General features: G+C 36.5%; 1 protein-coding gene across 1 annotated transcript in view; it reads left to right on the top strand.

The window, feature by feature from the left end:
• The window catches only part of LRP1B (LDL receptor related protein 1B), a 1,366,825-nt gene extending 1,357,531 nt beyond the window's left edge, over window positions 1-9,294 (top strand). The window contains exons 90-93 of the mRNA XM_058664204.1: window positions 2,627-2,717; window positions 4,250-4,394; window positions 7,254-7,352; window positions 8,763-9,294. Of these exons, the coding sequence (XP_058520187.1) occupies window positions 2,627-2,717; window positions 4,250-4,394; window positions 7,254-7,352; window positions 8,763-8,903 (476 nt within the window). The 3' untranslated portion in view covers window positions 8,904-9,294. The remainder of the gene's footprint in view (window positions 1-2,626; window positions 2,718-4,249; window positions 4,395-7,253; window positions 7,353-8,762) is intronic.
• The last annotated feature ends 18,420 nt before the right edge of the window (window positions 9,295-27,714 follow it).

Below are 27,714 nucleotides of genomic sequence, written 5' to 3'. Positions count from 1 at the left end.
ACAGAGGTTCATCACTCTCTGCGGAGTGTCAGGAACTTTACAGGATCCCCAAGAGAGGTCTGGGAATAAGACAGGGTCTCTTTGCCTGAAGCTGGAACTCTGATGGAACACAATAACGCCACCCATTTATAGGACCCACCCAGTCCCTCACATTGTGACCTCTGCTATTGACTCTGCACTCACATCTCCATCAGTTACAGCATGTTCTGCACTCCAACCTGACTGTTCTTCCTTGATTTTCATCTTCCAGGTCTTTCACTCTCGTCAAAACACTGAACAATACATATTCTGCAAGTATCAGTGTTCCTGTGCCCAGATCTAGTTGCATGCTTCCTTCCTCTGAGATATCATGTTAACTAGAATTCATTTCTGTTTCATTGTCTGATATGTACCAAGCAATATAAAACTTAACTCATTTATCCTATATGTAGAATGTCTGGGATTAAAGTAAGAACTTAAGTTTTTCCTAAATGAGAATTAAAGCTGTAACTCTCATAACACAGCAAGAACTGCACTAGCTGCATAATAAGAGTTAAACAGTTGGTAACCGCAAGGGGCTTAAAATACATGCTTACAATACCTTGTGAAAAGTGAAGAACAGAACCCTATACAGAATGTTAGGTTTTAACGATTAAGAATGTATTTGGGCCCGGCGGCGTGGCCTAGCGGCTAAAGTCCTCGCCTTGAAAGCCCCGGGATCCCATATGGGCACCGGTTCTAATCCCGGCAGCTCCACTTCCCATCCAGCTCCCTGCTTGTGGCCTGGGAAAGCAGTTGAGGACGGCCCAATGCATTGGGACCCTGCACCCGAATGGGAGACCTGGAAAAAGTTCCTGGCTCCCGGCTTCGGATTGGCACGTACCGGCCCGTTGCGGCTCACTTGGGGAGTGAATCATCAGATGGAAGATCTTCCTCTCTGTCTCTCCTCCTCTCTGTATATCTGACTCTGTAATAAAAAAAATAAATCTTAAAAAAAAAAAAAGAATGTATTTGACCCCCTCCATGTGCTTGATACAATACTGCTTTCATTAGAATGAGAAAGACAGTCATGATAAAATAGGTGCTGTTTCTGAGTAAACTGAAACAGGCCAAAGCATTTTTTTACTCAAGGAAATGTTGCTACTCATAGAAGAACTGGGGCAGGAACAGAGGAATCCTGAACCTAGGGTTGTTAGCCACTCGCCATGGAAGTGGCCCATCACTCTCATTTGGTGTTAAATTCTTCCTGGCAATGGAAAAAGTGTTATGCAGTGGGATTAGAACTGCAGTTACTGAAAAGCTTGCTCTCTCATATGTCAGCAAGTTGCTGTACTCCCTTTCAGCTGTGCACTTTAAAAATCTCTGTGTATGGTAATCCATCAATAATGTACTGCTTGCAAAATTACCTGCAACAGGGTTTCACTATTATGTGTTATGCTTTGATGTTTACTGCCGTATATTGTACTTTTTAAAAATATTGTTATAAATTTTAAAATGTGTTCCAGTTATTTCCATCAATATAAACCGCTTTTTAAAAAAAGGGTCCAGCATGGTAGCTTAGCAGCTAAAGACCTCATATAGCTGCCAGTTGTAATTCCAGTGGCCCCACTTCCCATCCAGCTCCCTGCTTCTGGACTGGGAAAGCAGTCAAGGATGGCCCAAAGCCTTGGGACCCTGCACCCATGTGGCAGACTCAGAAAAGTCACTGGGCTCCTGGTTTCAGATTGGCACAGCTCTGACTATTGCGGTCACTTGGACAATGAATCATCAAATGGAAGTTCTTCCTCTTTGTTTCTCCTTCTCTGTACATATCTGACTTTGTAATAAAAATAAATCTTTAAAAAAAGAAAAACACTGTTTTGAAAACTGCTATTCTGAGCATTATTTATTGGCCACACTAAACATGAATGCCATTACCTTGTTTGGTTACATAAACATCTCAGTAGTAATGGACTCTTAATAAGAGAGCTGTAACATACAGTGTTGCAAAATGCCTTCTGTGATGGAGGTAAAATAGAAATAAGGAATAATTTGTTTCCAAGTATGTACAACTAATAGTGTTTCTCTCTAGAAGAATGACAGAAAATATGTAAAAAAGTAAAATCTCATTTTCTAAATAATTTATAATTACATTGAGTATAAAGAAATATTATAGACCTTAAAATTGGTATTGGTAAGCATTTTACGCATACTGATTTTACACAAACTTTAGCAGCAAAAATAAAGGATATTTATAAAGTCACGATCAATCAGTAGAAGTCATAGTTTATGGAGAAAGCAAGCTGTTCCTTGGTATTTAAAAATTTGTGAACAAATGTTAATTACCACCCGAGGTGCCAGATTTCCTACTTCCATTAATTGCTAATAAATTACACATTTATATGAAGTTCACTTTTGCAAACAGACCAAAGGGATAATATAATTTAGAACTCACTGAATTTACCAAGTGGTTAAAATTGTTAATCCATATTTTTGAAGCATTTAATAAGAGACTGATTTTTCATTAATGTAGTTAGAAGAAAGGAACATAGACATTGCCACAATGCTTCATTTGTTACATCAAGGATCATAAGATTTGATGCATTGGAGTACTCAATCATATTCATCTTGATATTTGTTCATTGGCTCATTTATCTTTTTTTTCCAGGAAGCATTGCTATCATCGTGCCTCTTGTCCTCCTGGTGACACTGATTACCACGTTAGTGATTGGGCTTGTGCTTTGCAGAAGAAAAAGAAGGTAAGATGCAATGTTGTTCACTAATGATTAGTGAATCAAACAGTTACAGACACAGAGATGTTTGAAATATGATTTAATAATTATAACTGTAAAATATTATTTTTCAGATTATTTTTTGCCTATCATAAGAAACTTTTATTTTAAAGATCTATTTATTTTATTGGAACGGCGGATATACAGAGAGGAGGAGAGACAGAGAGGAAGATCTTCCTTCTGACATTTCACTCCCCAAGTGACTGGAACGGCTGGAGCTGAGCCAATCCGAAGCCAGGAGCCAGGAGCTCTTCTAGGTCTCCCACGTGGGTGCAGGGTCCCAAGGCTTTGAGCCATCCTCGACTGCTTTCCCAGGCCACAAGCAGGGAGCTGGATGGGAGGGAGGACCACCAGCATAAGAACCGGCGCCCATATGGGATTCTGGCGCGTGCAAGGAAAGGACCTTAAGCACTACGCTATTGCGCGGGGCCCAATTTAAGAAACGTTTTATTCAGTTATAAACTATGTGCTTGTTTATTTTATTAGAGAGAGAGAAAGAGAAACCCCAGTTTTCTGCTGCATTCTCAAATGACCGAGTCAGCTTGGGGATAGGCTGGGGTCATTGCCAGGAGCCCGAACTCTAAGTCACCCATGTGAATGACAAGAATCTGATCACTCAGGCCACTGTGCTGCCTCTCATCCTGTGAGCAGGATGTTGGAAGAAGGAGCCAAAGACGGCTATCAAAATCAGACATGCCTAGTATGGACTTTACGTGTCTGGACCAGTAGGCCAACCAACCACTCTCAAAGTGGTTATTTGGAAAATTCTTCCAGTGTTTTCAGGATGGCTCCATTTATATGTCCTAACAAAACATCAGGAGGCCATATTATTTAAATTTTCTGTCAAATTTTACATTTTCAGTAGTACTTCCTGAAACAGCAATAATCTCCACAGAATAACTTATTATATGAATAACTTGTATGATTGGTAATGTCAGTATAGTGTTACTGAGTTTATGTATATGTCATAAATTATGCATTTCATTCACAGATAGTGCATTGGTTTATTTTATATCCCACCAGATACTATTCAGTCTTTCAATGTATGTGGAAATGGAGAAATAGGGAGATATGATAGTCTCTGAGGTTATTAACTAGGAAGAGTGAGTTTGTGAAACAGTTTTTGAATTATGTAAAGCAGGATTCTAATATGCATTTTGGAAATTGAATGTCATCTATATTACATTTCTTATTTTCTTTGAGATTATTTTTCATGATGATGGAAGAAAATAAAATTTTTAAAAGGTGAATATTAAGTTTCTGCCAATGTGGTATTAGCAATTTAGAAGAAATTTATTTCTAGTGTACTTTTACTAAGTCAAAACAACTGGAAAAAATAACCAAAAACAACTACAGTATGACTCTGAAAGTTAAGAGATTTTATTGGTTTATGTCAGTGTATCTATACACTTTGCAGTCTCAACTAAAATATCTATGAGTGTTTTTATACCTTGATTACACACACAACTTATAGTTGTATTAATGTCCATATATTCTAGGACGAAAACTATCAGAAGGCAACCTATTATTAATGGAGGAATAAATGTAGAAATTGGCAATCCCTCTTATAACATGTATGAAGTAGATCATGATCACAATGATGGAGGTCTCTTAGATCGCGGCTTCATGATAGACACAACAAAGGTAATGATCTGTAAGTTTATGGAGAATGACCCGTGGATGCCCTCTAAAAATCTCTTACACAATGGTGAATGTCCGTCGGCTCTCCTCGTCTCTGAAGTCACAGTGAAGAATTTCAGCATGCATTTAGTGATTCTGCTGCTTCTGTAGAAACTAATACAGTATGGCCTGTAGGCCACCAAAGCATGTGTGTTATAACATGTTTTAGAGTACACACAGCATTCCTCACAAATTTCGTAAGAAATGGAATAAAAAGTTGTGTTATTTTGATGCAGAATTTTATAGTAAGCATTTTCCAAGTGTAATGAAACAAACTAATTTGTATCAAACTGAACTCAAAGTTTTCATCCCTTTTGTCCATGAACTTTTTTTTTCATACAGTTTTGGGTATGTATAATTTATTGAAATACTATCCTATTCAGATGTGTTGAGATGCTAGTACATCTAAATATGTAGTGTGCTATAAAATTATTGGCCAGATAAAATTTTTCCATAAGAATTGTAGTACTTTGTGCTCAATTTTAGTATTTTAGATAACATTTCATTGAGGAGCCAATTATGGATTTGTTATTATATGACTTTTGAGAAATATTTTTCTGTCTGCTATGATATCTTTACTGATTTGAAATATCATTGATACACATGGTCTATAAGGGCTCCTGTTACTATGTGGTCCAGCTGAAAACTTGAGAAATAGATGAATTACAAAATTAGGCAAATTAAACTCTGAAGTATTCGCTTCACTATATCTAGTATTTTGTGTAATATTTTTTAGAATATTTATTCTGTGAATTATGAATTCATATTTGATATAATGAAATATTTTCCCTTCAATTATTTATTCCTGTGTTGAATATTTGCTTATATTCTGATTTATTGGGGGAAATTTTGATGAATACCTTTTTATTGTGAATAATGAAATTTTGCATTCAAGAAGACAGCCATTGCTGAAGAAGCTATATATGGTCTCATATATTGAGTCCAGATATGATTCCAAATTGAATTTTCTAAGACTCAAATTGATGGTCAAACATTTGTGTCTCTGCAAACTAATCACTCATTCCTATCTGGATTAACTCTGCAGTAACAAAATATTTCAGTGCTTTTCTTCTGCTAATTAGAGATAATTTTCTTTATCATCATTCACTGCTACATCTTAAGTTTTCCCTGCAATAAATCACTATATCAGTTTTAATAGTTACTACCTGAAATTCAAGACTGTAAGTTCTGTTTGCACAGTTATTTGATGATTTATCTATGATAGATAAATGCATCTTAAATAACAGATCTTTTTTTCCACTGGAAACAATACAGTACCCAGGAATGTAATGGGAATTGATGAGGACATATACTAACACATCATAAACCCTGTTTCTATGAGGGTGACTCATCATTTCTCTCTCATTTTTACTTTAGTGACAGAGCTAATCTGGTTTTGGTATTTAAGAGTCATAATCCAGTACTGCATTTTTTTAAAGATTTATTTATTTTTTATTACAAAGCCAGATATACAGAGAGGAGGAGAGACAGAGAGGAAGATCTTCCGTCCAATGATTCACTCCCCAAGTGAGCTGCAACGGCTGGTGCTATGCCAATCTGAAACCAGGAGCCAGGAACTTTTTCCAGGTCTCCCATTCGGGTGCAGGGTCCCAAGGCTTTGGGCTGTCCTCGACTGCTGTCCCAGGCCACAAGCAGGGAGCTGAATGGGAAGTGGAGCTGCCAGGATTAGAACCGGCACCGATACGGGATCCTGGTGTGTTCCAGGAGAGGACTTTAGCCGCTAGGCCACAGCACCAGGCCCCAGTATTGCATTTTTAAAATTTCCCACATTTGGGCCTGGCAGCAGTGATTTCTAATAAGAACTCAGAATAGGGGAATTCAAATTTCTGGATTTTATCTCTAAATTCACCTCCATCCTTACTTGGATTCTTGAATATTTTCTGTGTAAGACTCTTGGGAGAGAAAATATAAAAGGTAATAGTGACTTAATTTTATGTAAAAATACTTTTGAAGCTGCTCCTTGGACCAAACCCGTTGCTTATCAATTAACCTTTATATAAAATATAGATCCAGAAATATTTCATATTTATGATTTTTGTATACTTGTAAGCATTTTGGAATATTGATCTATATGTGCTACCAAAATATCATGAAAAACCAAACTGAGATACAAGTTTATTTTGATATAAAACAGTTTTGAAATGCATATATATTTTCATAATGCATAATTCCCATGAAATTTTTGAAGACCCTCAGTAGATTCTGTATTTTGAATAGTGTTTCAGGTTACTTAATTTGGTCATTCAACCTAAAAAGTGTCTACCCTCAGTACCCTCACAGACCGACTAATGAATCATTTTATTTACAAATTTTAGGTTTAAAATCAGATTTTAAAAATTAGAGATAATTTAATGTTTTAAGCTTGAAATTAAATTCCTACCGCCACCCTAAAAAACAATAAGGAGTCGCATTGATCTCTCATTAGACGCCAGCCGGTCTTTGACTGTCTCGAATAGGCCACTTGCAGAACTTCTCAATGTTGCAAAACCATAAATGAGGAAGATTAGTTCATTTTTCCAGAGTTAGTTGTTAAGGATGGTATTTCCTTGGAGGAAACATAGAAATCCATAGGTGGTTTCCAGAAGCACATCATTGCCAAGAAACTGAACACAAGAGAAATGTCTACCTGGGAAACAAATTGTGATGTCACTATTTCCTTCTGAAGTTGGTAAGCTAACGTGAAGACATAGTCCCTGGTACAGTTCCTAACATATGTTCTGTATTTGAGTTAACTTGATTTATATTGGTGAATATTATTCTATGATATTAGATCAGAAACTGAAATTCTCTGTTTATATACAGGCCAGGTATAGAGGGGGAGGGCCCAGTGCTTTCAAGCTTCCACACACAGCGCCGCCCATCTACCTAAACTCTGATTTGAAAGGACCACTAACTGCTGGGGTGAGAGAAGAAAGCTCATCATTCCATATCCATTCCATCTCAGAACTCCTCACAATCAAAGACTGATTAGCAGACTTGGAGGGAGGCTCGTCCTTAATTAAGTTTTTAATTCACAAGAGATTTTACAACAGTATTAGAGTTGGGAGCTTATATTATGTGCTCCGCTCTTGCAGGATTACAAATAAAACATGCTGTAATCTCTTAAGTAGAAATACCTCTTCCACTGTATTTGAAAAATACTGTGGTCCCTTAATAATGAACCTGAGGATTTGCTGTCAGCGAAAATCTCTAGTCAAACTTAAGCTGCACAACTTGAGTTTAGATTTGGATTTATTCATATCCAAGTAAGATTATTTGATGTATACAAATTGGGTTTGCAGTTAAATAAAAATACTTGTATACTTTAGTATGTGCTGTCATTTAAAATTATAAATGGTTTAAATCAAGTAACTGTTGTTTAGGAAACAGTTTTTTAGCTGCGTTGTCTAAGCTTACACTGCTCATTTTAAACAGAAGTGGGAGAGCTTAGGAGTATCTGCTGCCTTGTAGCACTGCCCCGGCAATTGCTTTCATTCTCATTTTCTGTCATGTCTGTCTTCTCTTTGTGGCTGCATGACTCAAAGATTATAATGTTTTCTTTTTGTAAATAAGACCTAATGGGCTGCATTTGGTGACATCAAAACAAAGCAAAAAATGATCAACACAAAAACTAGGCAATTGTTTTTGGGTTAAGACATAATTTGTTAAATAAAGAACATCGTGTATATTTTTAACTAAAAAAAAGCAATCCCGTGCTCCAATTTTCCTTTAAATCACTGTACATGTAATACTTTAGATGTCTGTGTTCACAATTATTGGAGGAGCCCAAAAAATATTTTCAGTTATAAATATGTTTGTTCTTTGAAGCCAAAATAGTAGGTAAAATGTATTCTACTGTATTTTTTTTTACTGATTTTACTTTACTCACTTGTTTTAATTTCATATTGAAAATGCCAAGCACCAATTAATTGGATGTTTTTCTATAAACTTGTCCCACCTGATACTGACAGAGTTACAAAAGCAACAATTGGGGAAAGAGGTGGATTGAAAAAATTGATGGAAAATATTGTGCTTCTACAATGGAGCCAAGTGAGCATAGCTTTCACATAGATTACTTATGATTTTTATATCATGTGAAAGCTCTCCTTAGGTTTTACAGTTTACTAAAAAGACATAAAATAACATCTATGTCCAATAGCACGTTAACATCAACTAAAGACTGTAAACTTAGGGTTTAAATTGCATTGCAGTATTTATTTAGCAAGTAAACTGCATTGAATAGTAATGTTCTTAACACGAAAATATAGATGTGCTTGAAAATAATTACTTTAGTGAACTGATCACAAAATTATGTGTTTTTTTTCTCCTTAGCCAACAAATTATTCCAATCCAGTATACGCGAAATTGTATATGGATGGACAAAACTGTCGAAACTCCTTAGCAAGTGTGGATGAAAGGAAAGAACTGCTTCCAAAGAAAATAGAAATTGGCATAAGAGAGACGGTGGCATAGTCGTGATACTTTTATATGCTGTAAAAATGTATAAAATATAAGGATTACTTTTGTATGTTCCAACAGTATTATAATTGTTTTGGCATCAGCATTACCTCTTTATCTTTTTTCCTGGTTAATTATTTTCTGAGTTTCTTGGGTTTTATTATAAGTTTTTTTTTTTTTTTAGCTGATGACTATTGACCATTTGTATGGTATTTTTATGAAAAACAACTGCACTACAGTACAATTTACAACAATGCTGCTGATATGATACACCTTTGGATTTGTTAAAATCAAACACAACATATTACTTTGTAGTGTGAATATGAGCAATCTATTTTATATGAACTTTTTGGGTTCTTCTTAGTCAACGAAGAGAACCTCTAAACTTTTTTCATGATAGGGTCTGAGAGCTATAATACAATATTTTATTGTTCTGTTTAAATTGCTTCTAGAATGATTGGATGGTCAGCTCTCTTCTTTGTGCCCACAAAGAATGGTTCTGTCACAAATACTTCCCCCACAAGTTCAGCATTACCTGTTTTGAAGTCAGCCTTAGGTTGCCAAGTGGTAGATGAGAATTTAAGGAAAAAAAAAAACACTTAAAATATATAAAACTAGTAATTGCATGAACAAAGTTGGCTACATTTTCCAAAGCTTTATAGACTATATGATATATACTTGTATGCAATTGTTCTATTTAGGTGGTAGAACATAGCAAAAATGTAACCAGAAGTGAACAGACCACACTTACTATTGAATAATACTTTTTCTTCTCTCTTAGTTCTGAGGCAAATTGTCAGCCTAGAGCACAACAGGGTACTGTGTACTCAGGTCTTTGTGTCTCTTCCCAGTTACAACCAATTAGAACAAGTTAATTAGAAGATAAACTCAACCCCTTACCACATTAAAGAGTAAAAATAATGGAAAAGCACATAAATTGTTTATGAAACTACAGATTCCCTTTGCTGGGTCAAACTGAAAAGACCAAAGAATCCTTTTGGTGTAGAATTGATGAATACTTTCAAGATACAGAATGATCAATGCATTGTTTTTACTAACAACAAACATGTAGTGTTCAAGCACCCACTAAGAGAGAAGAGGAGTCAGGCCATAATCAAAGAGGAAGAGTATAAATGCTGCACCAACCACCCCGGTACTTTGGTCTTTGTGTGTGCGTGTGTGTGATTAGAAATCCACTGACATTTTTGGTCATTTATTTTGTTTTCAAATATTGATTGAAACCAATAAAATGTATTTCAGTTCTATAAAAAGATAACATTTTTATACAAATATCTTTAAAGGCACAAAAGATTTATTCACAAGCTTTGGAGGGCTTTTTGTTCCTCTGATAGACATGACTGACTTTTAGCTGTCATAATGTATTAACCTTACAGATGAAATATGTTTGTGGTTGCTCTTTATCCCTTTGTACAAGCATTAAAAAAACCTGCTGTTTTCTAAGACTTTTTGTTGTACTATGTGCATGCATACTACCTATTTCTAAACTTTGCCATATTGAGGCCTTTATAAACTATTGATTTATGTAATACTAGTGCAATTTTGCTTGGATAATGTTATGCATACCATAAACTTTTTCAGGTTCTTGTTTAAGTACACTTTTTAAATTGAACAGTATTTTTCAGTTTGGTTATAATAGTCATTTTGCCTATGTTTCTACAATGAAGTGTTAAATACTTTATAAAAATTGTTGACTGACTTATTTAAATGAAATTCTATGTATTTAAGTTCTTGTGTTGGGTAGTTTTTGAAAGTAAGAACAGTTAGTAATGTATTTGAAATATTCTTACAAATCTATTTTAGTGAATAGTTTTATATATATATAAAACTATATAAATATATATATGTGTGTATATATATATATATATATATTTACAACTCTCCTGGGGAAGATTAAGTTCATTGCATCATTGTATGAAGGAATTCCCTTTCATCTTGAAGCAGAAACCCTTCTTTTATTTTCTTTTGCATGCCTCACTGTGCGTGTCACAGAAATTACATTATAGAAGAGTGATAGAAGTCTGACCAGTGCATTGCAATCAGCCAAAGCACCTCCTGCTCTCTCCCACTCTGATCAATTCTAGTTTATTGAAAACAGATTCCACCAATTACTACTTAGACATTGTTTTGTAAATGTAACTGCATGGAGCATCAGCCCGCAAACTGTAAATACAGAAAGGTCTGGATTCCTTTAGATACCATTTCAGTATCAATATCTTAAATTAAATGAAAATTTATATTTTAAATCTAACAAATTAAATCACTTTAAATTGAATTTGTTTGGTTGAATTATGGATGAATCTGAAATTAGCCTATGAAGCAAACCGAACCCACAAATGGGTATAGTCTTGAAGAGAGTGTTCTTCCAAAAGTTCATGGCTTGAGTATATTAATATAAAATTACCTCAGGACTTTGAAAACTTTGGGGGGAGCAAGATAAACTTATATTCCCATTCAATTTTCCACAAATATTCTTGAAGAGTTAACATTAATACAAATATCTAACACACCAAATAATACCAGGGACCCAACATTGAAAGCTTTTCTTCTAAGACGCTGAATTTTGAAAGCCATAGACAGAAGATACCAGTGTGTGATTTTTACATCTCCAGCCTAAAAAAGTCATATTTTCACAGCTCCAGTTTGTACGTTATGATTCACCATCCAGTTCTGGTTCATGTGAGTTCACAGCAGAACCTATAGTTTGGTTTTTGTTTGTTTTTAAACATACACTTATTTACTCAAAAAGCAGAGACAGGATCTTCTTTCCTGGGTTGTTACCTACAGGGTTGCAAAGTCCAGGCTGAAGCCCAGAGCCTGGATATCCATCCTGTTCTCCAAAGCAGCAACAGGGTCCAGGTACTTGAGTCACTTTATTCTACTTTCCCAGGCAGATTAGCAGCAAGCTGGGTTGGCAGCAAAGTAGTTGAGACTCAAAAGAGAAATGCAATATGGAATGCCAGCATTTTAAACAATTGCCTCAAGGCTCCATAGACTATTTCCTGCTACCTTCACACAATATTTATAACAGAAAGAATTATTCAATTATTCACTTATCCTATGCTCTATCTTTACCATTTTTAATTACAAAAGGTCACATATGTTACAAATTAATCTCGTTCACAATAATTCTTTACCAATGCCATCAAGAAAACACTTTATACACCATCCCTTCAAGGTTTGGATGGAGATACTTTGCAAAATAAATAAGTAAATAAATAATATACTTTCAGTTAAAGTTTTGTTCCAGAGTGTTCTCTCCTCTGGAGCAAGGATATTCAACCTCTTGACCTTTTGGGTCAGGAAATTTTTCATTGTTCTTGAGAACATCAGATCTCTGCCCTCTGTTCATTTGGACAAGGATAGTTGCACCTATTTAAGTCTCAGCAAACAAAAGTGTCTACAAATTTGCCACATGTCCTGGCATCCAGCTTTGCTTGTTAGGAACTGCTAAGCTGGCTGTATTCACTTTCCTGCTATTAAATGACTCTCAGCTAGAATAGCTGAGGCAAAAATAGACCTTCATCAACAAAATCAGGACATTCCCTTGATTTGATTTCAATTCTTTAATGCAGAAGATGCATAAATTGCAGTTAAAGAAAACTAAAGTGCCTGTGTACTAATTTTTTTTAAAAAGTCATTATGTAGGGAAAAAAAGTTTTATCATCTTATTCAACTGGACAATTTTCATTTGTTAAGATGTTTCTTATTCTAATATTACACATAAAATTTTTTTACTGCGTAACTATTTGTGTGGTTCTTTTGATAATGGTTGAGATTTAAGCTTGTACTTTCCTTCTAGGAGTGTTACTTTCCATTTTATGGAGACTCAAACATGAAGTTCAATAGTAAATGAAAGTTAATGGCTTTTATAAAATGAACTGTAGTATACAAAATGCCTGCCATTTCAAAATCCCTAATGGGGAAAATTACTACATGTGATGAAGGAAATAGAAAGAATATTGCTTATTTTTTAGCATTTAATATCTATTTCCAAACAAATCATATGGATGTAAATCTTACTCTTCTTTAAGAGTATCACAACTATTGTCTGATTCAACTCTTTGTCATTTTATTTAAAGATAAAATTCAAGAGAATAAGAAGTCTGCAGAGTTAATTATGATCATTTGTTGAAAATATTATACTTCCCAATATGTCCCGTTATAGTTTCCAGTAGTTGATTTTACAATCACTTTCTTACAACTAAATAATACACAGTGTAATGTAAATTTAGAATTACTATCTATAAAGGAATGCTGGGAATGTACCTTGAAAGAAAGATTTGAGCATTGCTATATGAAAAAGGCTGTAAGGTAATACAGAAATAATTCTCCCATATATGACAAATGTGAGCAAAACAAAAGAATCATTTTCTATAGTTACTATACCCATTACTAATAATATATTCAAAAGTGAACACACTAAGAAAAATATAATTATAAACTACTCAGAAACAGTTTTAGCCAGCATTGCTTTTTGTTTGTGATGTTATTTCCAAATGCTTCGCAACATATATTTGATTCAGTGCTCTGCCCGTATCTGGTCTACAGAAAGAAAAATCAATTAACTGAATTCTTTAACTTTGCTCTAATAGATATTATTCCTATATGACTGCAGTTTATTCTCAAAAACAGTTTCTAGTGAATGCCATCATGTTTCATACCCAAAGTGATCAAAAATCAAAAGAAAAATTGCTAGAAAGGATAGGCCTGTTTTCATAAAAATGTAATGCTTAGATTATATTCTCTGCGATGGAGAGTATGCCTCTGTAGCATAGTCTGGAAGATATCGGTGAAGTTAAGCAATGGAATTCAGACACTTCAGACTGTTATTCATTCTAAGATGAATTTTCTCATCTGCAGTTTCTTCTAAACATTTAATGAGGAAAAACCTGTTGCAACTTGTTTTATATCTTATTAATGCATCGATGACCTGGATTGACAATAGCACAACCTTCCTGAATTGTTATTGTACAATGGTGATAGTAAAAACCGCACACTAGTCATATCAGTAATCTAAAATACCTGAGTGAGAAAGTACTTTTTATATACAGAATAACAGATATATAGTTGAGACTAAATTTAGTGAATTAAATGACAAAGCTATTTAGAAAAAATACTTAAACCAGTATTCAGAGTGTAAATTCAGATTGCCTTACCTGAAGAAACGTAACGTCTCAATGAATAATGTAAAAGGTTGTTAGGAAACAATTGAATATTGGGATTTCAAAATGGAGGTTTCATTTCTATAACCCACAAGTTGATCATTATAGTTGTGAAATTTATACAAGCATGGAACCACTCATACAGACGTGTGCCCTTTCAAAGATTGGCTTTGATAACTCATTAACTGTTAAAGTCACATTTCTCTGCCATTTTACGTAAGATTCTAACATATTTACCTTCTCTGGCTTCAGAAATCATCGTGATTATCCATAATAGTAGTCAACTGCTATTTTTTTAAATTATGATCTCTCTTTTCATTTATAGGTACTCTTCCATCTCAAATGACATTAAAGAAAGCTGTTATTTCTATTCTGGTGTTTTTAAAAGATTTATTTATTGGGGCTAGCATCTTTTATATTTGTGTAAGACTGAGTCACAGAGAGAGGGGAGAAAACAGAGACAGAGTGAGAGAGATGGGGAGAGAAAGACAGAGAGAGAGACACTGAGATCTTCCATCCTTGGATTCACTTGCCAACTGGACACAACAGCCAGAGCCAAGCCTGGCCAAAGCAAGGAGCCTGAATGTCCATCCAAATGTGCATGTAGGTGGCAGGAGCCCAAGCATTTTGACCACCTTCTGCTCCTTTTCAGGTGCATTAGTAAGGAACTGATCAAAAGTGAAGCAAAAGGGACTTGAACTGCACTCATATGAGATGTATGTGTTGTGCCAACAAGTGGCCGTTTAACCTGCTCACCACCTCCCCCCAATGCCAGCACTGCTTATTATATTTTGTCATATCCTGCCCTGATGATTGTTTTAAATATGTATTTCTTAGAAAATTTAGGATAATACACATGAAATACAAAGACTCTCTAATAATGAAATCTCATATTTAGAAACAGATTTGCTTACTGCTTTAAAATGAATCATTTAACATTCTTAGATTCCCTTAGTCCAACTTCTCTGCAGAGTCTTTATTTTACATTTTGTGGTTTTATATTTCAAAATACTTCACTAAAGCTTTATTTTTTTTATTTGCCTTTCCCCATCAATTATTTACAATAGATTCTATTCTTTGTTTTATTCATTTCAAATTCACCATTATCTTTGCTGTATGATTTCTTCATTCTTAATTTTCTTTGGTTTTATTGTATTAGTAATTCCATCAAATACACTTACTGAAAGTCTTCAAAGCTGTGGCAAATTTGCCAAGCTATCACATATATACAAATATCTCTCTGAGGCTTTCAAATTTGAATGTCAGCTCAGCTGGATCTACATCTCAAGAGCTATAACCTTTTCTACCAAAATTAAATTGAGCCTGGCCACTGCTATGAGACAGTCGGTGTTGCTAAGGATTCACTCAAGGCCGAATGGACTTCTATTTCTTTGTATCATTTCTCACCAGACCCAAAACAATTACTGATAATCAAAACACTTCACCAAATGTGCACATATTCATTCAGTCTGCTTACTGCAATTCGTTTTCAGCCAAGATTAGTTATTTCCAAGTCTGTCTTTGTTACTCTTTCTCAATTGTTTTCTTTTAGTACATAGAAACACCTAGACTCCAGTGACAACTCTCTTTTCCTTTATCATTTATGTTGCCTTAATAGTGCTTCTCTCATTTCCCCCTTTATTCTTTTTTTTTTTTAAAGATTTATTCATTTTATTACAGCCAGATATATACAGAGGAGAGACAGAGAGGAAGCTCTTCCATCTGATGATTCACTCCCCAAGTGAGCCACAACGGGCCAGTGCGCGCCGATCCGATGCCGGGAACCTGGAACCTCTTCCGGGTCTCCCACGCGGGTGCAGGGTCCCAATGCATTGGGCCGTCCTCAACTGCTTTCCCAGGCCACAAGCAGGGAGCTGGATGGGAAGTGGAGCTGCCGGGATTAGAACCGGCACCCATATGGGATCCAGGGGCTTTCAAGGCAAGGACTTTAGCCGCTAGGCCACGCCGCCGGGCCCTCCCCCTTTATTCTTGAAGACATACTAAGTTTCTGGTCTGTATTCCTGCTGTATTTTTCCCCTGCAGACCCAATAACTGGGTGTGTCTGTGTGTGCACAAATGCAATCATTTTACAAAAAAAAAAATGTAATTTTGTATTTGTGAAATAGTCTAATTCAGCTTTTTAATTTACAGCTTTTTCTTTTTCTCTCTAGAATATTTTCTTCTCAGGATTAGTCTCTGAGATTTCATGGTATCTGTTTCCTGTTTCTTATTTCCAATTTCAACCAGTTTTCAATAGCTTTTTTTAAGCAGGGGTAGGAGAGTTGACAGTAATTTTGTAGGCTATAATGCCTTCATTTCCTCTCAGATGAAATATTTTGACAACATGTCCCGAGGAATTATAGTTACAAAGCTGTTAAACAGATAAGATACATCATATTTGTTTGCACTCATTTCCTATGTTGTATATGAATTTAACTCCCTTGCTAGGTCCTCTTCTCCCTCACTGCATCCGAGTCAGTCTCCTACAGCATCTAGTTCATGTATTCTTATCTCCATATTATACTCATATTTAACAGAGTGATGAAATGACCAGGTGCATCAAAATGTCAACATTCCTGTGTGCCATGGTAGCAGGGTTCTTCCTGGAATCCATGCCCACCCTACACTCCACATACCTGTCCTATTGTTGTTGCATAAATGCCTGTGTATTCAGTAAGACAGCAGTAGGCTCCTTTATTGCAGCAGGGGCACTTCCCTTCTTTGAAAATTGTCTTAGAGTTATGCCATATTCTCTGATATGACTCTCTGAGAATGTGGAATCTTGAATCATGGTCTCTGTTAGTTCAGAAGATAGACAACCCCCTCCTCCTTTTCAAATAGATCTTAGGAATTTGCATCTGGATGTAGAGTATAAAGGAAACACAAATCTTTTTTGTTTTAAATCAGGGAAAATATTCTTAAATCAGGGCCCGGCGCCATGGCCTACCGGCTAAGGTCCTTGCCTTGAACGCCCCGGGATCCCATATGGGCGCCGGTTCTAATCCCAGCAGCCCGACTTCCCATCCAGCTCCCTGCTTGTGGCCTAGGAAAGCAGTCGAGGACAGCCCAATGCATTGGGACCCTGCACCCATGTGGGAGACCCAGAGGAGGTTCCTGGTTCCCGGCATTGGATCGGCGCGCACTGGCCCGTTGCGGCTCACTTGAGGAGTGAATCATCGGATGGAAGATCTTCCTCTCTCTCCTCCTCTCTCTGTATCTGACTTTGTAGTTAAAATCAATCTTAAAAAAAAATATTCTTAAATCACCACTGGTTTTGGTTTCATAGAAGCCCTGTTTTACCTAACAGCTCCCATTGGTGTGTCCATCATATTGAATCAATATATTTTTATTCTTCTAAAGCATCTTAGAAAAAAATAAAACTAAGTCATAGCTTTTTCGTGAGATGCTTTTTAAGGCTGATTTCCTCCTTAACTGCTGCTAATGTACTTGGTATGGTATTCCAGAGTATTTCTTCCTCTCTGCTAACCTCAGCTCAGGTTACGCTCCCTGAAATGCACGCATGGAAATGAGCAGCTCCATCTCTCTCCCAGATGCTGCCCTACAACAGCCACCAGGCATGTCTTGCCTCCTTCCATGCATGCTCACAAATACCATGCTGTAGTCATTAGTTTGGCATGAGTACAGCTTGAGAATTCTTGGGCCCAGATGTACCTAAGCTTTCCACATATTAGCTTTCTCCTGCTGGCATAACAAATCACTATAAATGCAGAATCTTAGAACAATGCCTATATGTTATCTTGCAGTTATCTTGAAGTTTGGGGCAGATTGGCTAAATTTTCAACTCCAGGTTTCACAAGGCAGGAATCAAGTTTTCAACAGCCTGAGCACTCCACACAAAGCATTGAAAGAGACATGCTTCTGGTCTCATTTAGGGTGACGGAGGAAGTCTGTCTCTTGAAGGTGTGATGTCATGGTCTGGAGGTCATCTATGTCTGCCATTAACTTTCTTTTTTTTTAAAGATTTATTCATTTTTATTGGAAAGCCGGATATACAGAGAGGAGGAGAGACAGAGAGGAAGATCTTCCATTCGATGATTCACTCCGCAAGTGACCACAACGGCCAGAGCTGCGCCAATCCGATGCCAGGAACCAGGAACCTCCTCCGGGTCTCCCACACGGGTGCAGGGTCCCAAAGCCTTGGGCCGTCCTCGACTGCTTTCCCAAGCCACAAGCAGGGAGCTGGATGGGAAGTGGAGCTGCCGGGATTAGAACCGGCACCCATGTGGGATCCTAGTGCGTTCAAGGCGAGGACTTTAGCCTCTAGGCCACGGCGCCGGGCCCTACCATTAACTTTCGAAGGCGTCTCTGTGGCCCTACCACAAAGGACCCTACATCTTAGCAAAACTATTTTAAAGAGTTATTTATTTTTATTGGAAAGGCAGATCCACTGGTTCATTCTTCAAAATGGCCAGAGTTGAGCTGATCCAAAGCCAGGAGCCCGGGGCTTCCTCTAGGTATCCCATATGGGTGCAGTGTCCCAAGACTTTGGATTATGTTTCACTGTTTACCCAGGTCACAAGTAGGTTGCTAGATGAGATATGGAACAATGAGGACTCAAGCTAACACCTACATGGGATCCTAGTGTTTGAGGCAGAGGGTTAACCAGTCGAGCCTTTGTGCCAGGCCCCTCAGAGCAGTGTTTTGCATCTGCTTTATACTTGTCATCTTCCTTGTGCTTCATCCCTTATTTCCTTCTTCCAGAGAATTCTCTGTGTTTTAGAACATGAATCTACGTCAGCCCAACCAGGATAACCTCCCTATTTGAAGATCTATGACCTTAACTGCAACTACGAAGTCCATGAGATAGGACATTTACCTCTCGAGGGATTCAGATATGGAGAGGTGGAGGATGATACCGATGGATGAGATGCCCTTACTTTCTGCCCTGGGACAAATTTAAGTCAGAGCAAAAGGAGTGACTCATAATACCCTGATCTTAAACTGATTCTCCTCTTATGTTCTTTGTTTGTGGTCCAACATCTTCATGATCTATTTTTGCACGTGTTTGTCCTCATGTTATTCAGCTTTCACAGTTTGCTCTGCCTCAAGCTACACTTTTAGTTGACACTGATTATTTCTTCCAAAATAGTGAGGTGAAGACAAAGTAGGAGAAAGACAAAGCCATCTATATTAAGGCACTTGAGTCATGTGTGTGCAGTCTGGAGATGTGAAGCCCTCAACAGCAAAATAGAGTAAATATAAACTAATGTGAAACGCCTCCTTCTCAGTCTTTTTATTAACTAATTACATGTTTAAATTCTTCCTACCTCCTTTGAAAATCTTTGAGAAAGGAGTCAGACTAAACATTATAGTGCTTAATTAGATGCTATACATTTGTATATGATTGTTCCTGGTTTCACACTTATTCACCAGATCATTAGCTAATATAAACTCTTTACATGAAAATCCTCTTAAATACTGGAAAATTAAGAACTGTCCTTTCCAAATAAAGCACCTACAACAGTTATAGAATATGGGGATCAGTGTCATGGCACAGCAATGCCAACGTACAATTTGGCTAGTCAACTGTGTGATTTAACTTACTGCTACATGCACATGAAAAGGCAGCAATAGGTGGCAGAAATACTAGGGTTCCAGCCACTCACGTGGGAAGTCAGGATGGGGCCAGCATCTGCATGCCCCAGATCTAGTTAAAGTCATTCAGGAAGTGAATCAGCACATGGAAGATCTCTCTATTCCTCTTTCCATTTTTCTATGTGAGTTTGCCTTCCAAGTAAACAAATAATGCTCTGAAGACTTTTATTGTGACAAAGAGAGCAGGAAAGAGACAAAGCGAGATCATACATTCATTGTTCACAAATGGCTGTGAAGCTCAGAGCCCAGGCAAGTTCAAAGCTGTTAGCCAGGAGCCAGGATCCTGCACATAGCTGCAGAGCCCAAGGACTTATGCTATGTTCAACTGCCTTCCTGGGCACAACAGAAGGGAGCAAGTTTGGGAATGGAGCAACCAGGACTCAAAACAGCACTCATGTAGGATGCTGGCACCACAGACAGTTACTGTTGCTATGTCACAGCACCAGCTCTGTGAATAAAAGAAATCAAGCTGAGAATTATAACATGGCTTCACTCATCAGGTAAAACAAGGATTTAATAAATTGGGCAGTGATTATCCCAACATGTAGTGTTGTAATTGCTGAGTCTCACTGGATATGAATTGAAATGAGGTACAGGTAGAAGATGAAGCATTGACTTAATGGTTACTGTAACCACAGCAGAATATAGAGAATATAATTATGGAAATATTTAATTGTGGGATGATTTAGTCAATCTTTATAAAATGAAATAAGAGAGTGGTTAGGAACGATCAATTTAATATAAATGTGCAGGTCAAAAGCCAAGTTGGGGGCCCGGTGTGATAACCTCATGATTAAATCCTCACCTTGCATCCACCAGTATCCCATAAGGGCACTGATTCATATCCCAGCTACTCCACTTCCCATCCAACTCCCTGTTTGTGGCAGTAGGGAATGGCCCAAGGCCTTGGTACTATGTACCCACAGAGGAAGATCGTGGCTCTTGGCTTCGCATTGGTTTAGCTCTGGTTGTTGTGCTACTTCAGGAGTGAGCCAGCAGACAGAAGATCTTTCTCTTGATCTCCTTCTCTTTGTATACCCGCCTTTCCAATTTAAAAAGCAAAACAACAACAACAACAACAACAAAACATGTTGGAAGCAGGCAAAAGATGGATGTTGCCAATGCCTTTGCAGAATGTATGGAAAGCAAGGTGTGGAGTTTTGGTGAAAAGGAAGTACCAAAGAGAAACTTTGTCATGTCCTTGGCTAGTCTCATGGTTAGATAATGATCTAAAACAGAGACAGGAAAGGACATACTAGGATACAAAAATACAAGAATTTGAAACCTGTGAATTTCCTTAGTACTTCATGTTGAAAGAAGGAACATCTTTCCATCTGCTTCAGCCAATAGTCTGTATACCTGGAAAATGCCAGGACTACACTCCAGGAAGATACCTTGCAAAGTTGTACATGCTCTTCCAACAGTCTATCCTCATCAAATTATTTTCATTTCATTGACCAAACTCAACAAAGCGAGCAGCTCAAGGAGAGAATTAAGATCCTTTTCAGGAAGAATTAGGAGACACAGTTAGTGTTAGATGGAAAGCATTCAAGACTAGCTTATGAAATAATGGGATAGAAAAGAAGAAAATTAGGAGAGAATTTGTTGAATGTCATGGCAAAGGTATCCAGAACTTACTCTTTTTTATTGCTGGGATGGCTCCTTAAAACTTAAAGCAAAGGCAAGCAGGATGCAATAGCTGATAGAACATAGTGTTTCCATGTGTCAAAGCAGATGGTTGGCAACTAGGGTATTACTTGAAATTTTACCCCCCCCACCAAAAAATCCATGTGGAATATGGGCTATGAAAAAAAGTATACATGGAATTCAAAATGTTTTAACATATTTAAACTCATCATTTAATTCTGCTTTCTTGAACTTTTTGAAATACTATTGGATAGGTATGGCAAATCAAGCTTTTAAGTTTATATTATAATATTTAGTTTTCTGCATTTGAAATTATTACAAGTTTGGCCTTATTGTAGATGACTGTTTTGGTTGCACTATAACTCCAGACATAGGCCGAGATGTAAAATAGAAAGTTTTTGCCTTAATCACTTTATTTCATATTATTAAACTCAAAAGAATTTGGGGTATTCAGAATGCTGCCCAAATTTTCATTAGTTTTTGTCACTAGAAAATGATACTTTTCAAACATTATTTGCCTACTTTAAATTTTAATTCAAATTCAACTCAAACATAATCATTGAGTATAGATTTCCATAATTCCTGCTTAATGATTATAAAAATAATGTTTTTATTCATTATATGGAGTGGCAAGGAAAACTTTTTTGAATATTTTTATTATCATTTTTAACTTTTGAGAATTAAGAATACACATTAATTAAATGCTATTTTTCAGTCTCTGTGAAAATATAAAATTAACTGTGAATCCCTTGCTTGTAAGTAGGTATATATAAACACTTGAAATTAATGTTTTCAATGGACTCTGCAAGACAAGATCCTGACCCTTGACTCAAAATTAATTAGTACAAAGTAAGAAAATCTAGACAAACAGCTTCCCTGTTAATTTGATAGCTAATTAAAATGCATGCCTTGTAGAAGTCACTTGACTCTCAATTATAATTAAATATGCAAGGTTATCAGAACACTGCAAGTACAAAAACCTAAGTAATTTTTCCCTTTTGCCGTGATCATATTAAAGGTGGTTCTTTGTGGTAAGCAAAGGTTTCACTCTTTATATTCATCCACTGCACCAACAAGACTAGAGCAACACTAATCCCATCAACGTTTGTAGGCTCGAGGTTAAAACCTATTGAACTGTTAAAATTGTTTGTGGACTTTGTTAAGTATCAACTAGAGCAGTCTGAGGATAAAAAAAGAATATGTCATGATTTACCTATTGCAAAAATGCTATCAGGTTAATCTTATCATAAAGTTAATGATGTACTTAAAATGAAGAGATTTATGATATCTCAAAGCATTTCTAAATGAGTTAATCCAACTGAATGGCTTACATCCCATACAATTCTGAAATTGAATGATTAATAAAGCAGTCAAATTATAGGCCCTCCCTTTTTTTGGACTATATTCTCCAATAGTCTCTTAAACCGATTGCTCCATTTTTACTTTAACTATTACCTTTGTAAACCAGAATGCATTTTTTCTAAGATGACTTTGTTTTCATGAGTCCCAAGTTAGAATATCTGCCTAAATTGATCTATGAGTAAAAGCCATGTTGAACCATAATAGAAAGCTTTACCACACTCATGTATTTAAGACAGCTTCCTCAATTTAGTTGTATTAAAATAGAGGATCCTTTTGATGAGCAGCCCCAGTTGAATTTTAAGAAACAGTTCATGCATTAAGTCATATATTGAAGAGACATTGATAAAAGGTTTACACCTAAAATGCTAAATACTCAGCATATCTCGGTGATGCTATCATGACACAGATGAAAAACAAGAGTGCTTCTCTGCTCCTTTTGATGGCTATATCTGAAGCAGAGATGACAGTCTGGATTCCAACAAGAGCTTCACATTGTCACTTTCATGTGAATGGATTTATATCGGTTTAGTTTTCCCATTAGAGATTTTTGACTGAGATGGTTCAGGGTTATTTCTCTGTCTAGTTCATCATACGGCAGGAAGAATGTGCCATGTTCAATTCAATTCATCCTCTTGTATACACATCAGCCAAAGAACACACAGTTTCACATATTCAAAACTTGTGTTCTCTGCCAAATCATATCTAGTACTTACAAAAATATGTAGCCTGTGTATTGAAACTCTGCTCAAAGCAATAAAGATCTCAGGCTTAGGTTCCTTATTAAGAACAGGGGGCATTAATGAAGCCCTTGATATCTACTGGTCTTATAAACAAGGTCCTTATTTTACTTTATTTGCTTCAAATAATCCATCCCAATAAATATAATCAATATATATAATTTTCCAATAACATATTTTCAAAATATTATATACAATGCCTGGATCTTATATCGACCATATATTTTTGCACACCATAATAGTTGTATTGTATACTTACACAATATATAACTGAATTTAAAACTTAATTTTTCCCCCTGAAACTCAGAGAAGGCTGTGTTTTTCAATTCAGTGATCCTTTGGGATTCTAATTCTACCCAATCAAGTTTGTAACAAAGCATCATTCAAAGCTAAACACAGGGCCAGTGCCATGATATCATAGGCCAAATCTTCACCTGTAGCTCCAACATCCCATATGGGCACTGGTTCATGGTGTGGCTATTTCACTTCTGATCCAGCTACCTGCTAATGTTTTGGGAAAGCAGCAGAAAATGTTCAAGTCCTTGGGCCCCTCATCTACCTGGGAGATAGAGAGGAGGCACGTGGCTCCGGCTTTGGGTAGGCTCATTCCCTGTTCTTGCAGGGATTTGGGAAATGAACCAGCAGATGGAAGCACTAGCTCGCTCTCTCTCAAAATCTGTCTTCTGAATCAAAATAAATCAAAAAGAAATTTAAGCATAGCAATCCCTCATCTCAAAATCAATGTCTCAGAGATGTGTTCAAGCATCAAGATACAGAGTATCTGATGACAGCTTTAACTGTCTTTGAATACATAATGTTGTCTTGTAAGAATCCCAGAGCAACTAATTTTATGCTTTTCTAATATATGAGGGTAAATTGATGCTGAGTCAAGTATTGATTAACGTATTAACTGTGTGCCTGATAATATAGCTATTTTCAAACATTTTTAGCATACACACGCACACTCACACACACACACACACACACACATATATATATAAATAAAACTTACACATAAAATACAGCTTTGGTCTTAAGAAGTATAGTCAATTCCAGAATCATTCTGTGTTGGACCAGCTTTATGCCAGATTAAAATGATTGATAATATTTGATTTCATACAAGTTATATTAATAGCTATGAACATAAAATTTGCACTTTGTTTCCATGCAAAAATGAATTTCAAATATGAATGGATGGATAATCCTTCTAGATATATATAAATAACAACGTATGAAATCATGGCAATGCCATGATTTAAGACTCCCAGGATATCTTTTAATTGTTATAATGGAATGAATGTTTACACCCCCTACCATTACATTTGTAGATCAATGTCTTAGTCCCCATATTATGCTTTTAGGTAAAGGAACATTTGGAATGTAGTTAGAACCAGAGGAAGGAATACTCATGAATGAGATTAGTATTTTACAAAACGGAGCTTAGGGAGTGTCCTTACTCTTTCCGCCACAGGAAGATGAAATCACAGCAGCAACCCAGAACAGAGTCCTTACAAGAACCCGATGAGCAGCTTCCTGATTTTAACTTTCTGTCTGTATAACTGTGACATATAAATGTACTGTTTATAAGCCACCCGATTTATTACACTTTGCAGTAAAAGCCTAAGGCATATCTATTTTAGGTGACCACATAACTGTGACTTTTATCCCTGCCATGTACCAAGACACATGTAGATGCTGAAGAATGACAAAGTTAAAGGTGCCAGTGTGTATCATAATAAAAACGATACTTAATACCACCATCATCATATCTAGGGAAAATTCATCTTTCATAACAAAACATAGTAAAATTCACTTTTCATAAATAATAAAATAGACATTATCCTAACTCCAATCAGCACCTGACAAATTAAAAAACTTTATCTGGGGCTGGCCATGTGTGGAGCAGTGGGTTAAGGCACTGATGCAATACCAGTATTCCATGTGGCAACTGGTTTTATATCTAGCCATCCAGTCTCCAAATCAGCTTCCTGCCAATGTGCCTGGGAAAGCAGCATAACATAGCCCAAGCTGCTGGCCACCTGCCACCATGCAGAAGGACCATATGTGGTCCTGAGATCCTGGCTTCGGAGCGAGTGCTGCAGCCATTTGAGGCGTGAACTTGTAGCTAGAAAATACATCTCTTTCCCTTACCGTCCTCTCTCTCTGCCTCATTCTCTGTGTGTGTGTGTAACTTCTGCCTTTCAAGTACATAAGTCTTTAAAGAAACTTATATAAATGAATCTTACTAAAATTTTTAAAAAGTGTAAAAAGCTTATTCTGAGTATTTACTTTCTAAATGTTTCAACTTTCACTACTACTTTCCATTCCTTTGCTTTCCACTTTGCCAGTTTGCTATTTTCCATCATGAATATTCATAATCACTTTGTTTATTTTATTTAGGGATTCTATTAAAACATTATGACTAAACATTTATTTTGTCTGCTTATAAATTACTCATATGGTCTCCACTTTAGGTTTTCTCCTATTTATCAGAGAAATAATGCTACTATGTGCTGAAAATAAAACATGAAATAGTTAAAATATTTTGATACATGCCTAGAAAAAAATATAGAATAGCAGATGGGTCATAGAAATTAACATGGAGATTTGTATTACATCTTGGTTTTGGAATTTGTACTTTTTATAATTACAAATAATCAACGGTCTTGATAATCCTATTAAAATAATAATAAAGGGTCCCAAAATTAATTGATAGTGCTGTTTTTCAAATGTCCTTATAAATTTATCTTGTGTTTCTATTCTTTCTCCCAATGATTAAAAAGACCAAAATAAAATCCACTTTATAACATAATGATTAAAATCATAAATGACCCAAACTAAAGCAATTAACAACATGGTGATGCAGAAGTTAATATAGCATCTTCATCAAGGGCTCCAAAATTAGAAGTCTAAAGAAAGATTTTGCCTAAAGCTTGCAGACACAACAAACTTGTGTAAGTATTTTCTCAGTAGATATTTTGCCTTGGTAGCATATTTTGAGACTGAGCTAGGAATGAAAATTTATTGGTGAGTAATGCCTACGAGAAAGTGATGAAAAGGAACTGACAAAGCAAACCTTTAAACAGTGATAACTACATTTTTAAAACTCTGTCAGGTCAACAGAGTTCGTAAGTCAAATGATCTAATTTATAAAATATTTATTTATTTGAGGGACAGAGTTACAGAAATAGAGAAAGAAACAATTCGTCGGCTGGTTAACTACCCAAATGATCACGGCAGCCAAGGCTGAGCCAGGCTGGAGTCAGGAACCCAGGGCTCCATCCGAGTGCCACATGGGTAGCGTGGGTCCAAACACTGGACAATCTCCCACTGTTTACCCAGGGGCGATGATCAGAGCTGGATTAGAACTGTTGCAACTACCACAGGAACTTTTATTCAGGTCTGATGCTGGCATAATAGGCCACTGCCTAACCTGTTTAATCCAGTGCTGGCCCAACAAAATCTTTTTAAGAGGAATCCACTGTTGAGCAGAAAAAAAAAAAAAAAAAAGATAGGCCCAGACACCAATCATTGTCTTTGTCACAGGCTAACTATCCCAGAGAAAAATTCACTTTAACTTAAAATTGTGTCTGCCCAATAGCTGGAAGTTTTGTCTAATTACACAGGTAAACACAGAATCTTCCCATTATACTTTTGATTACCTATCTTTGCTCTGGCAAAATGACAAAATGATTTATCTCCTTCATGCCATCTGGCTTAAAAATCTCTCCCAAGATATCTAGCAGTAAATGAAGCAATGAAAGTAATTCATTCATCCTGCTTGTATGAACACCTTAGGGGAAGCTCATCAGGGAATCGAGTCCCTCCCTTTGATACTAAATGCTGAGCTGGAAATCTCCCTGTGAAGTCTGAGCTGAAGTTAGGAGAGGTGGATGTGGAACTCCTGTTTGTTTGGGGCTAACTAAATATTAATTGACACTAAGAGCCCTATGAAGCAGTCCACTCCCCTGTGCAATGTGGTCTCATAGCTCCTCCTGTGAAAAGAGTGGGACAGGAGGGGTGAAATAACGGTGCCAACTATGTAAATTAGGTGCCATTGCAATTTTCTGCCCATTTTCTTGGAAACCTGCTTAACTGTCATGGGAAAATTTAGTTGAGTTTGATGAAAGATGGAACAATTCCACTGGCTGTGACATATGTTACATAAAATCTGAGAAATATATGAGGCAAGCATCATAAATGAATTGGAAAAGGTTATGGCTAAGAGCTGAGAGAGTTTGTGACTAAAAGGTAATCAGCAAGGACTTCACAGAATACAAG

The sequence above is a fragment of the Ochotona princeps genome, chromosome 5, assembly GCF_030435755.1.
Source record: "Ochotona princeps isolate mOchPri1 chromosome 5, mOchPri1.hap1, whole genome shotgun sequence".
Lineage (NCBI taxonomy): Eukaryota > Metazoa > Chordata > Mammalia > Lagomorpha > Ochotonidae > Ochotona > Ochotona princeps.
Note: the sequence above shows the minus strand (reverse complement) of the source record. Positions and strands in the feature narration are given on the sequence as shown.